The following is a 14,722-nucleotide window of genomic DNA, read 5'->3' as shown; positions in this document are numbered from 1 at the left end:
GCTCAAACAAAAATCCTTTTTGTACCAGTGTGCTCAGTTGTGATCACATGCTTCCTGCCTATACAACTAAAGGCAGCCACTTAGTGCTGACATCTGACTATGATAGAAAGTGAAAGAAATATGACCAACTTCTTACTCTTATAAAACCTGCACCCCCCACACACGCTCAGAAACAAATACACAAGTGCAAGCCATAGCAATGATAGTTTTACACAGATTTCAGCAAAAACAAATAGTTATGTGACACTGTGCTCCTCTCATGCCAGGTTATTACAACAAGGTAAGTCACTAATCCATAGACAGCTTCTGTACCCATCAGTTCTAGCTACTTTGGCTGTATGTACCTCAGATGTTTGTGATTAAAAAAAACCTCCATAGTTAATTATTCCAGTGTGCTTTATACAAATGAGTACTAGTCCTGTAGAGGAGTTTTAATGGCTGTTTACCATGATCATGACAGCAAACTTGCTTTTCATCCACAGAGAGCTCCTATACCTAGTAATTCTAGCCCCATTGTTGACTGTGTACATTGTAGATGTCTGGTTGTAGTAAAAGTTATGGTCTCATTAATTTATTTCAACTCTGTTTCGCAAAAAGTGGCCACAGGGAAGTGTTCCACTGTATTTCATACCTCAAAAAAAGTATACATTAGTCTTGCTGAGATGCATCTAACTCCTTTGATATCCGTTTGCATGCCAGGAGTAAAAAAAAAAGATTACTATATCTGAGGCCATCAGAGCGAGCTGACCCTATCACAAGATTGTCATGCAAATCCACATGATGCTGCTGACTGAGCTACAAGTGATACATTCACTTCCTTCTCCAGATTTTCCAGATGTGTGCTTCTTGCCATCCCACTTATGATCCAAACAACTGATCTGAGAGCCCTTTGACTGGTTCTCTAGATCATGAGCAAGACAAAAATTGAAAGCCGTCTTATCTCCCCTGTTGGATACCACATTTGTAATTGCTTTAAGCAGGTGCACCACCGTTTTTTTCTTCCTTAAAATGACAACATCCTAGGTCACCTATCCCTAAAGCCAGCCATATATACAGAAGAGCTATGCTCCTTTAAGGTACTCTAAACTACAACATTGGTTATAACATCTTGAATGCGCTTGTTTTTACATCACGCTCAGTCAGAGGAAAGCTTTCCTTGACTGAGTTACTTCTGATTTTGCTTTATAAAGTGTAACTGTTGCTATTCCAGTTGCTCTGACTTAAATAGGAACAGATGTCTGTTGTACACTTGTATCTTCTATGTCCACGTTTGTATGAATGTGAGACGGAACGCAAAGTGGTAAGTGTTTCCTGGTGGTGACCACTGATTTATCGTTAACAAGCTTTAAGTAATCAGATGTGGCATGAGCAAATGTACGATGCTGCAAACCCCAGGAACATTGTGTGACAGTTGTGTTGTCATTACATGCTTATACCTTTGATCATTTAAGATCATATGGCTAACAACTTGTGCCATCTCTGTGATGGGTGTACATGTTAGGTGTCTGACCCAGTTAGCTGTATTATTGTGTTATTGTCCATGTGGCAAGTATGATTCCTGTAGATGGGAGACTCGCCTTGTGAAGAGGTATGACTGGGCAAGTACATCCAGCCCAGTGAGTATATGGATTACTGGAGTGGCGACATGGAGATTTGGAAGCTGTAAAGTAACCAAAGGGGGGAAAAAATACATGTAGTGCTCTTGCCAATATGTGATGATCTACATAGGAGGGAAAAAAACTTTTTTTTAATTCATCTCCTTAGTCACCGTTTGTCTAGTTTTCTTTAGATCTCTTGATTTTCTCAAAACATTTTAATCAAGGTTTCTCTCTGCCTTTCAGCTTTTCCTGGTTAGGGGTCACCACAGCAGATCACCTTGTCCGATCATGATTGGCAGCGGAGCTGTTTTACGGTATCGAGTTGCCAGCCCAGTACCCAACCTTCCACAGAAGGCACACACGCATGCACTCACGCCTAGGGCCAATTTTAGTGTATCCAATCCACTTGCAGCATGTCTTTGGGGATGTGGGAGGAAACCAGAGCACCTGGAGGAAACCCACATGACCACAGGGAGGACATGCAGACTCCGCACAGAGGACGCCCCAGCTGAAGATTGAACCGGAACGACTCTTGCTGTGAGGCGACAACGCTAACCGCTGCACCACCACATTTTAATCAAGGTAATCTTTTTAAATGTTTAAAAGCAGATACATTTGCATGAATGTGATGAATATGCATCACTGAAAGTAGTCCCATAGACCCGTGGACCCCTTTGCATGGTGACAGCAATTGCATAGCATGAAGACTGTCCTGTTAACTAAGATGTTACAATTGTGTGCCTACACTACAGTAATATCAGTTACTTGTCTGTTAAACAAATATGTAATAGTTATGTACTTTGTATGCACTGTGTTTGTGTGTTTCACAGATTATTTAAGGCAAAGGTGGTTTCATCAGAACTAAAATTTTACTGTGCTTCACAAGTCTTGATAAGAATACCGTTGCTATCAGGCTTATGCTTTTGTATGTTTTTACAATTTCATGTATTGTACTCAATGAAACATTCCCTTCCTTAACAAAGGCAACTAGCTTTTGTCATGTTGTTTGAATGCCTCCTTTGTTGCGATGATGGATGCTGGTCTTCCAATGAAATCCTCATTTTGTGGTCTTACCTGTGTTATTGGCACAGATGGCAATATTGTGCTTGATCCCACTGCAAAACAGGAAAAGGTATGATACTAGCTTTTGTATAGAAAGGAATGATTTTGGTATTATCATGATATTAGTGTTTGATACACAGAAGACAACTTTGACTTCTGAGTGAAATACTTGGTAGCAGTATTTTTTTGTTTAAAAATTTAATGAAATTTGTCTGTGTTGCTGGCTTTCACTTTTGGGCAGTCTCAAAAGGTAGAGTTTCCAAAAACAGTAGTTGAAATGTGCTATGTAAGAGCATTATAGATGATTCTCATATTCATGGAAACTGACTTAAAAAAGCAAAACAAATGTACATGTTGTGCCCATATATAATATTAAAAAAATAAAGGGCATTTAACTCCCTGTGTAATACTTAAGCTGCTTGGCTACACAGCAGTAAAATGTGTTTTGTGATTCTTGTCTCTCATCATATTGTATTTTTGTAAAATTTCTGCTTTTGACATATTCTTGACCAGCTTGTCCAACTAGTTTTGCTAGACCCGCTGTATCAGTTTAGTTGCATATGCAGACTTTTTGAGAGTGTCTCAATGTACGTGGAAAGGAGAACTCCACAAATACTTGCCTTTGTAACATTTTAATACCATGTTAGTAAAACTAGAGAACAGATGAGAGGTGGTTCAGTTACAGTCCATAGTGTGGGAGGTTAAGAATGGCCATTACATCCAATACATACATACATGCAAATATTTCAAGCATGGGTATTAATGCCAGTCTAGCTTGCCAATACACCAGAACACATGTTCCCATAATAAGCATCCAGGCTGTTCTTAAAAATATCTAAACTAGTACTTGCTTTAATTAAATTTGGTAGTCTGTTCTGTGCATCAGCTACTCTGTCAGAGAACCAATTAGTACAAGTCTCTTTCCTATAGAATCTTCTACACAGTTTGTATTATGATTCTCTAGTACTTTTTGATAACCCCAAACATTCCCAGAGGTAGTTGTCTCTAAATGCCCTATTCACCTGAATAAGATCTCTTAGATATATGTTAGAGACGCTGTACAGGTTCAGATATTTGTGTTTCATAATAACTTAAATTTTCACATCCATGGATGCCCTTGGTATATTTCCGCTGTACTCTTTCCAGTACTTATGCTCATTTTCTTATAGGGTTTCCATATTGTTATTCCATACTCAAGTTTGGGTCTGATGTAACTAACACACAATGACTTCATCATTTTTGATTTCCTAGACTTTATAAATCTTTTTATACAACCTATATTTCTATAACTGTCATTAATCAATTGGTTGATATGATTAGAAAAAACTCATAGATGGATCTACCCATATACCCAGGGCCTTAAATGAGTCTACAGTTTTAATCACTGTGTACTGTATTAAATTTCAGTTTGTCTCCCAATTCTCATATGCTTAGTTTTTGATGCATTTGTCCGCATATTATTCTCCTGTGCCCAAGCGGTCAATTCAGTATTTTGCAGACATCCCTTATCTGTAGCACATGTAATCGGTTTACCCATTTTCAGGTTGTCTGCATATAGACTGTAGAACACCTCAGATGAAAAAGTTAGGTCTGAAAGATACAGTCTAAACAAGTAAGAGAGTAGGACAGAGCCCTGTGGCACACCCTGACTGTAACCAAGAATTTTACCTATCCAGTTGCTGTATATACTTGCCATGTCCTATTTGTAAGCCATATAGTTATCCATCTTATCAGGAGTACATCAATACGTAGTTGTTCTAATTTATTGATCATTGTTTTGTGTATGACCCTGTCATATGTTAAAGTTAAATCTTTATAAATTATATCACAGCACAATTCTTCATTCATAGCTGTTTGTTATAGAACATCATGCTACAGGTGGTAATAGGTCTATTTTCACCATATGCATGCTGATATATGGTTTCAAGTCCAAACCTATCCAATTATGGCAAAAACTTATCCAATATTACCTTCTCCATTATTTTTCCACAACACGAAAGTAGACTTTAAGGGTCTGCATGACTCTGGGTTTGGCCTACTCCTCTTTCCCTTAAAGACAGGTTTAATAAGGGCATGTCTCCAATCTTGAGGAATCTCCCCATATTTATATGACCTAGTGAATAATAGATATACTAGTTGCTGTAAGTTTTTGCTGAAGTGTTCTTGGGTCATTACTAATTCTGTCTCCTCTCTGCCCTTTGTTTGGATCAAGTTTGGGCAGTTCTTTTTCAGTATAATCTAATTTGATTCCAGTATCTGAGGTTACCTGGCTGTCACTAGGACAACTTATCACCCCTTTTGTGGATCCAGGCTGTTTTTGCATAGGATTTTGTAAATATATCTGTAATCTGTTGTGTCTGAGAATACATTTTAGAATCTGCCTACAGTTTATCAATTTGTGTCTTTACTCCTTCCACATCTTGTGTTATCTATAAAAAGGTTTCCTATTATGCCTGATATTTTTATATACATTTTCTTCAAATTTTTATTGATCTTGTCTCACACTGTGCTTAATCTGTTTGTCCAGTTTATTTCAATTTTCAAAGCGGAAGTTCAACCTGTTTTCCATTTCTTATATTTTTGTCTCTCATCTTAATCAGATATCTTGTTATTATGGAAATATATCCCCTGACGTTGTATGCCTAGATTCTGATAAACATCTTTTGATTTTATTTTTTTTTTGTACTCTGTTGCTCTTTCTAAACTTTCCACATTATGTCTGCAGTTTTTCCACTGACCACATCACTCCGGTTAGTTTTACATAGTGATTGTTAACCTTCTGTACATTGGTTTAGATTTAGTTTGGCAGAATCATCTGCCAACAAATTAAACTATTACTCCATGATCACTGCACATAAACAGTGGTTAAACTTGACTTGAAGTAACAGTAATTTCTTTAGGAACACAAACAATCTCTCTAGTATGTTCCACCCCTGATAGTTTTTTTTACAATCTGAAGCAATTGTTGTTCCTGAATATATGTTGTGAATAATTTCCTTACTAATGTTGTTGAATTGATGATATTCCAGTCTGTTTCTGGTAAATTTAACCCCCCCAGCTAATATTATTCCTCTCTCCTGTGTTTCATGCAAGAAATGTGTGAATTCCTCTAGGTCATCTGCACTTGACTTTGGTGGTCTATACACTCCAGCAATTGTTATTTGTTCCAGGGTTGTCTTTGTCACAGTTGCACAGTCAACTGAACATGTAATAATCACAGATTTCATAACTATCTTTAATCCCTATCATAACACCTCCACCTGATTTTTTTTTAGAATGTCTGTTATGGTAAAAATGTTTATACCTTGACAGAAGTGGTTTCCAGTCATTGTTCTTTAACCATGTTGCACAAACAATAACAGCATAAATCTTGTGGCAACGTAGCAGTTTTTCCAATAAAAAATATATTATTAATGCTTTTAGCATTAACAGTCATCAGAGATGCATCAAATGTGAACTGTTAAATGTTTGACCTGGGAAAACTCTTGCCTAGTGTTTGTCAAACATTGCAAAATATCTTCTGCAAAAATTCGCTTCCCTGATCTTGACAAATGCACACCATCCTGTCTGAACACGTTTCCAAAACGAGGCATGGGTATGCTCTACACATTTCCATTTTTTTAAAGCAGGACATGTAGGAATTTACCCATAAAATCTTTTAATTCGCTGTGACCTGACTATTCTTTCTATATGCGATTTGTGAAAAATGCGTCCTAACATCTGTACAGGGTATGCCATCAAAGAGGGCTGTGCGTTCCTTATTAACAGTTGGAGAATCCTTGCAGATGAGATAATTTGTACTGACGTGAATAAAAACAGATCCATACTTCCTTGCATTAAGGCATTCCAAGACTTGTCTCACATTATCTGTTTTTAGCCCTGGCAAGCATAACACTGTTTGATGTTAATTATCTTCTCCACAAATATAAATATCAGTTCCTGTAATAATTGAGTCTCCAATTACAGGAATATTTTTGCTTACCAGCTCTGAAAAATCTTCAACATCTAATGCAGTAATATCTGCTCTATCAATTCTTACGAATGATTGATCTTCATCACCATTAGTCTTATTAATCCCACTGTTTAAATTGTGTATTAAATTCTCATCTGGCTGACATTGTAAATCCACAGCTTGAGCCATGTAGTCAACATCTGGTTTTCTCATCTTTTTTCTTACAGTAATGTTTTTCAATCCTTCCACGTTCAGTTTTAATTTTTTCCTTTTTACCTGCTACTTGTTTCTTTTTTCTACAGTCTCTCTTGGAAAATTATGCCTTTTTCTGTAGACTAAAAGTTTTCTGATAATATTTTTCTATCATTCCCTGTAACCTGTGTGTTACGTAACAAAATAGTGCCCTTTTTAGTATGTATTCTCTCTACTTTATAGACATTAATCCATTTCTTTTTCTTGCTTGTTATTTGTTGTGAACTTCTTCCTTTTTTTGTTTCCTTCTTCTGAATCCGGATCTTCAGATTGTTGAATACTTGCATCCAGAATTCTAAAGTTGTCAGGGACATAATCTTGTTTCATAGGGGTTGAATGATCTTTACAGACAATAGATGCATCATTTTGTAAATGTTTTCTATTGTTCTTTGCCTAATATTTATTTCACCAGTCCAGTCATTGAAACAACAGTTCTCCAAGCTGTGCCAACAGTACAATCATCATCTTAAGTCTAGATTTACTTCTAACAATGGTAAGCAAATCATGCAACTTTTGACACGAGGAACACAGATCACCAATGTTATCAGCTGTTACCTTTAAATATGCATAGCATTTATTAGTCTGTACAAGATATTTTTGCATTAGCAAATCATTAATTGCATAGTTGGAATCCGTATTCAGCTTTAAGCGTAAATAGTGTAAAAGTAAAGAATAATCAAAATCAGTAACCACAGAAGCCAAAGAGAACTTAAATCAACTTCTATGACAAAACTCACACAAGCAATAAACAGTTAAATACTAAAGTAAATGACCATAGAATTTTTGCAAGCCAGACAAAAACTTCCTTTATGCTGCATGAGAAGGCCATTGGTTGAGAAAATGTATCACATGACACGGAAAAATGCTTGCGCCACAGTTCATTCATAGGAACTGTTCTGGAAACTTTAGAATAATAATCCACACATTCTAGATATACCCCTTAAAATGAAACATTTTTGTTGAGATTATTTCTGTAATAATGCAGTGCTCTTTTTCTGCTCAGTGTGACTCTTATTTTTAATACATTTTTCCTTAGTTGATTAAGTACGTAATCATAATTTGTTTTTAAATGTACATTGCTCTTTAAAAAGCAGGGTTGTATTTCATTCTTTTTTTACTGCAGATGTTTGCCATAGCTAGTCTTTCAGTGTTGTGGTGCAAAGCATTCTCTGCTCTGGATTACTCTGTGTAGTCGTCTGGAAGAGTTTCATTAGCTCTTTGTTTTGAGCAACTGATAAATTACCGGGTGTGGTTCTTGTCAGAATTACCAGTGTCACTTCTAACTCTTCCTTGAGCAATTCCTCTTGTAGACACACATGACTTTGGTAGATTTCCTGTGTGCATTTCTTGTTTGGCTTATTTGCCATGCTTCTGCAGTCTCCATGACATTCACTGAAATCTTGATGGTGCCTTGTACAAAGAATTATGTACTTTCTGACCTGTTTCCACCAGTACATTTCTCAAACATACATTCATGGCACTTTTCTTGTTTGCACTTTTTGGCCTGCAGCTCTTTTTTAGTTTCTGCAGATTTTTGCTGGCAGTCAAAAAGCTTCTTGACCTATAAACACGTGGTTTACCTTCCTTGCACAGTCAGTACATTATCATTCTGACTGCTTATTACTTGTCATGCAACTAACTTACCTAAAGATGCATAAATGTAGTACCATTTCACAACTCCATTATTTACCAGTAATTTTCTTAATGTCAAACTTGGGTATGGAAGGTTTGATGTAAACCTAGAATGATTTTGTTATTTCTGGAAATGTCAAAAAGGTTTCTTTCCTCAGATAGAGGCACGTATGCTGTAGTTTTTGCTTTCTCTGTAGCTGGTTTGAAGACTTGATATAACATGGCCCATGCATCTCAGTGCTGTAACACTGATTTTTACACTTAAAGGATATTCTGTCTTTAAGCATTTTCTATAATTCTGTTTTACAGCAAGTTATTTCTTGGTTTGGCTCCATCTTCTTCTTCTTCTTTTGGCTTTTCCCGGTTAGGGGTCGCCACAGCGGATCACCTGTCCGCTCATGACTGGCAGTGGAGTTTTACAGTGTCGCGTTGCCAGCCCGTCACCCAACCTTCCACAGAAGGCACACACACGCACTCACACCTACGGCCAATTTAGAGTGTCCAATCCACCTACTGCATGTCTTTGGGATGTGGGAGGAAACCGGAGCACCCGGAGGAAACCCACGCGACCACAGGGAGGACATGCAGACTCCACACAGAAGGCACCCCAGCCGAGGATCGAACCGGAGAACCTCTTGCTGTGAAGGCTCCATGTTGATATATAATCCTTTGTATCATCACCATCAAACCCCTCAATTTTCTGTGCAGCAGCAGCTTTATAAAACACTTCAGGCACTGATAAAATGGTAAACATGAGTGCTGGAAATCAGTACCTTCTGAAAGGCAAATTAAAATTACATAGCTTTAAATTTTCTTCATCAAGCTCCATTTTGCTTCAAGTGGGAAAAATAGTTTGAGCCGAGTGTCAATAAGTACATCAGTAGTGCAAAATGGTTATCTTCATTTATTTAATTATTGTAGTTGAATTTTTTTTGTGTAATTTTAGTGCAGTAAAAGGTGTGATGTCGAGAGCAACCCTTTGAGTCATGTGTTCATAGCTCGGTGGTATTTTTCTGAGGACTTGTGTCTTCCGTGTGGCCTAGCAGAGTTTGATGACCCAGGTAGAGGAGGGTTTTTTGGGTCTTCCTGCACCAATGTACTCTTATGGCTTTTTACTTTAAGCAGATAGTTGACATATTGCTTGAAATCATTATTTGAGTGTTTTCATACTCTTAGGGAACATGGTCAGTACTGGGTCTGGTGTTAGGCTTCTCTGGTTCTAACACTGCCTTTGGGATGTATGGCTTCAGGCTGTGACTGCCTGTTATGAGACGCATTTTGCACACCTGTTGTATTGTCATCCCCAAGCATTTCAGCATGTGCCCATTTGTTTTTTGTTGGTGGGTACAGGAGATTCCTTTCTTCTCAACTTTCAGTGAGGAGGCTGAGGATGTAGTGGCTGTCAACACATAAAAAGTTAACATAAATTGAGTCTTCCCCATTCAAAAGTAATCCAATGCCTTTTTCAAACATACTTGCAAACATACCACTTCAGTATTTAGATTTACTGTCATTTGACCGTATTATAGGAAATTGTAGGGATAAAGTTGGTTGGCACAATATTTTGAATGTTAAGGAAAATAAATGGATAATTAAACTAGGGGGGGGGGTTCCCTCCTGGTTTAAAGTAATATCTATAAACTGACGAATAGGAAGTTTCTTGGCATCTGCCTACAGTTATACAAGAAGGACTTTTTGGTCCTAATGTTGTATTTTGTCTGTCTTCCACTGAAGAAGGTTATTAAGCCAAAACCAGTTTGGTATGGGGGTTTGGGATATCCTTTTCCCTTCATCCATGTTGTTATGTTTTTGTGTATTAAATACTGTTAAACCACACTTTGTGCTGGCTCTGATTTGTTTTGAATTTCTGAAATATAACCAAACAGTCCATGCTGTGCTGACAAGGTCGTAAGAAGGCCAAAACATGCACTTCCACAGCTTGTGGGGTTTGGTTTTATTGGCCTGAATGAATCCATAAAGACTTGAAAAGGAAGCAAGTAAAAAGTCATGGATATTCAGAAGCCATAGTTCTGAAACACTTAATGTCCTTAGAGGCTCATTTGCATATGTCCCATGGGTCTCTATTACAGAAGGTTTAAGGTATCACACAGTAAAAACTCTATCTTAACTAAGTTTTTTCTTGTAGCTTTTACTAATTGGCTCGTCTGTGTGACCTTTTGTATCTTTGGTTCTGACCCAGTACTGATGGATTTACTGCACCTCATCAAGTCAAGTGACATCAAAGTATTCTGTCAAGGGATTTGAACCTCTTCTGCAAAATCAACAGAATGGTTTGGAGGGACAGGTATATCTTGCTGAGGATATCGCTGCTCTGGAACAGACTCCCCATCCACGTAAAACAAAGTTCCCTGTCCATAGTTGAGCACAACTTGGATGTGTAGATGGGAAACAAAAAAAATTAGCCCAGGACTGCCCCTGTACTACTAATGGGCATATGCATCTCCTAAATGCTTTATCCCATGTAAGTGTCTCACCAAATTCTCTATGATATGACCCCAGTTATTCTCATTAGGGATAATATATAGTTATTGACCATGGGATAGGTAAGGGCATTCTTTAACCAAATGGGATAGGTTAATTTGAGTACAACAAGGGGAAACTGGCTAGACTTAAAATGGCCCTCAAGGGCAGCTAGTGTAGTATTTGCCTATGAACTCATGAGTGGGAAGTTGTGCCCAAAGGTGTGTGCAGGGTCTGTCAAGCAAACAGGGCAGACTACAACACATAAATGTCAGAGATGTTGGCAGTACTAAATTCTTTGAAAGCTCTAAAATCATATCTTGTCTGCTGGACCTGTGGACGTTTTCACAAATAACCTCACTAACTGAACAGGGGATACCAGAGCTTATCCCCTTTGCAGACTTGCTGTTAACCTTAGAGGAAGCAACTCTACTCAGTTTGAGTCTTCAGGCTTTGACACACACTGCCTGAACAAAGCCTTCAGCAGGCAAGCTAAGCAAGATTAGACCCTTATGAATTTAAACTGTACATGGGAGTCTTCAGTAACTCGTCCAATTGTGAGGAACACCTCTCAGAACAGACAGAAGTTCTGCTGCAGGATTCCTTGCAATCAGGCCTGGAAGATTAATGCTTTATCGTTCCAGTGGATGGGAGTGCACCTTTATACTTTTGCACCCCTTCCATTGATATCCACCATTTTTCTAGAGATCCAGAAAAATGTCCCAAAGGTAGTGGAGATAATTTCCTTTTGGCCCAGGCAACAGTGGTTCTCTCTTGTTTTGTAACTAGCCAAGGACAATTACCACAGGCCTCCCCCACAGACTTCATTTACTTGCACACAACAAGGGTTGTTTGGTACATCCCAGCCAATGTATTCATTTGACTGCTTGGATGATATAAATTTGATTATTTTAGTCATTATTTTCCCCCAGAGAATGTGGAGTGGTTATGGAAGGAGGCTAAAAAACAATTGTTAGAAAATGATACATGTCTAAGTGGAAAAGATTATCTAGTTGATGCAACTCCAAGGACCAGGACACTCTGTCTGCCTCAGCTTTCTTGATTTATTTGTGTGAGGAACTGTCTTCTGGCCTCTCTTACTCTTCCATAAATATTTATCTGTTGTCCATTTCTGATTGTCTGCCCTTAGATCCCCTTTTCATCCTATTCTCAAGGCAATCAGTTTTTGAAAGGGCTTTTACACATTCATCTACTTAGAAAACAGTTGACTCCTCCTTGGGATCTAAAATTTGTACTTGAAAAACATAACGTCTTCCATTTGAACCACCTCATTAAACTGATTTGAGGTCCTCGTCATGGAAGACCGTTTTATTCATTGCTCTGGATAGTGCAGAAACAAACGACTGAAAAAGAAAACACAATAGCAAGGGGCAACAAGCACTGCAGAAAAAGGCTCCAAAACTGTTTATTGAACCAAGATGAGTTAGCGCTTTCGTACAGAGTAGTATCTGTACTTGTTCAGACTAAAAAAAAATCACAAATACAGACTCTTAAATAGCATCCCCTCAATTAATAACCCCACTTAATATAAATAACATGGCCAGATTAGAATGAATAATTAATTAGCTTACACAAAATGCTCAGTTCATTCTTAAAAAAATTAATAAGCACAGTGGATTTAATAATTGAGGGAATGCTATTTAAGAGTTTGTATTTGTGATGTTTTGTTAGTCTGAAGAAGTACAGATACTACTCTGTATGAAAGCGCTAACTCATCTTGGTTCAATAAACAGTTTTGGAGCCTTTTTCTGCAGTGCTCGTTGTCCCTTGCCATTGTTTATTCATTGTTCTGACTTCTGCAAGAAGAGTATGAGAGTTACAAGCTCTTATGGCGAGTCCACCCTAGCTCATTATCCACAAAGACAGGATTTTTTTGAGAAATAATCCTGCTTTTATATCTAAAGTAGTCCCTCGAGTTTACCTTGAGCCAGTCCATTAATCTTCCTGTATTGCCTGTTGTGGCCAAGAAGAGTGTGGATTCTGGCTTTGAAGTCACTCTAAATGCAGAAATCTCTCACATTTGTATTTTTTTTTGGTGGGGGGCGGCGAGGAGTCTTCCATGGTTGTGGCATCAGCTGGCTCTTCTTTTGAGTCTGACTGTTGCTCAAAGGAGGTCTCAAACTGAGATGCTTGAGGGTTGTTTGAGGACTGGGGACTTTGGCAGGGACCACAATCTCCAAAACAAAAAAGAAAGGCTGTCTTGGTAGTTAGGAACATAGTGCAGTAGCTTCTCTCTTGCACCCCCCCGTACTGTTAGTTTCAGGGCTGCTTGAGACCTGAAGGCTTTGAGTTTGCAACCTCGTGGCCTCGTAACAGACTGGACCTTCTGGATGGGGTATCAGAAGAGATTCGTATTTCTAGGGAAATTTCCACCTGGCATACATCCTGTACCAGGTGAAAGATGGTCTGAATTTGGGCAGAGCAGCACCCATTACTGCACTAGTTAATTTGTAGTTGATGCTGAGCTGTCTTTGGCACTTACATGGTTTGGGCTTTATTTAGTTCATGGTCAAAGTATGGTCCGCTACTTCTGCCCATCATGACCTTCTGGAGAGCACAATAACTCAGTAGAAGCCCGTTAATCACTTCCTTAAGTGTGTGTGTGTGTGTGTGTGGGGGGGGGATTCTTAATCATCTCATTTGCTTGCAAATCTCTGAACTGCAGGCTATGATATGTAGGGAAATATGTGCTCAGGTTTCTTCCTGAAAACGATTTCTGAATGTGCTTTAAGCCAATCCATTCATGTTCCTGTTTTCTTTGGAGGAATGGGAATCATAAGGGAAATGGAGAAGAGAGATCTTCATGAACCCTGTAGGATACCACCAGCTCCGGTTCTACCTAAAACATTTGCAAGAAGATTTGGCAAGATGGAACAGTAGCTTGACTCTTGCTTCTGGAAGAACTGCTGACACTGCCTAAGCAAACCCTTTCCATGTGATGATTTGTTGCGTACTTCATATTTTGTTGTTGGGTGTCTCGCTGCGTGTTAGTAAATGTTAAAATTAAATGCCATTCCACTAGAAACTGCTTTTCATTGTAATACTTGCTTTAATAAAATCTGCATTGCAAATGATTGTATCATCCTTTATTAAGCATTATCTGCACAGCAGCTCTTTAGTCTGGTTTCCTTTTGTACTTCAGTGTGTAAGGATTGCCTTCTGAGCCTTTCTTCTTTTCACTCTACCTTCTTAAATCCAGTTGTAAACCCACCAAAGGGAATCTCCTTCATGCTTGTGTTTGTATGGCACCTCATTCCCAAGGATACTGTTTAAGGTTCTGTAAATTAGCTGTGTCTACTTGCAAATTACTTATTAGCCGGGTATGTATCTTTGTAATTTGCAGGAAGTGTATTTCTGTCATGAGTAGGGTAAATTAGCAGGCTGAGTGTCTAGGGGCAGGCTCCTAGTTAAACACGATGTTGCTACATTTACCATTGTAAGGCATGTACAAAGCACCTGGGGAAGAAATGTTAAATAGTAAATGAGGAGAGAATAAACCCAATCTTAAATCAAAGCAGGACTACCGACCTAGCTCAGGTGATGTTACAAAAATGTAATCTTTTAGTTACGATAGATTCACAGAAAAAAGTAAAGTTGTATGGGCAATTTCTTTAATTGTAGATAGAGTACCCTTCTCTTATGGTTGGGCTGACATCTGCTTACCTCAGATGTCCTCATGTACCTAGTGATGTCTGCTTGCACCATTCTTCTTTCTTTCTTCACC

At 38.3% G+C, this 14,722-nt stretch overlaps 1 protein-coding gene across 2 annotated transcripts in view; it reads left to right on the top strand.

The window, feature by feature from the left end:
• Positions 1 to 14,722, top strand: part of EXOSC5 (exosome component 5) — a 1,116,451-nt gene that overhangs the window by 598,202 nt on the left and 503,527 nt on the right. For both annotated transcript variants that reach the window (XM_044062751.1, XM_044062741.1), the window contains one exon: positions 2,590 to 2,730. In XM_044062751.1, coding sequence (XP_043918686.1) covers positions 2,590 to 2,730 — 141 coding nt within the window. The remainder of the gene's footprint in view (positions 1 to 2,589; positions 2,731 to 14,722) is intronic.

The sequence above is a fragment of the Protopterus annectens genome, chromosome 1.part0, assembly GCF_019279795.1.
Source record: "Protopterus annectens isolate FY-2018-M chromosome 1.part0, PAN1.0, whole genome shotgun sequence".
In the NCBI taxonomy this organism is placed as follows: Eukaryota; Metazoa; Chordata; order Ceratodontiformes; family Protopteridae; genus Protopterus; species Protopterus annectens.
Note: the sequence above shows the minus strand (reverse complement) of the source record. Positions and strands in the feature narration are given on the sequence as shown.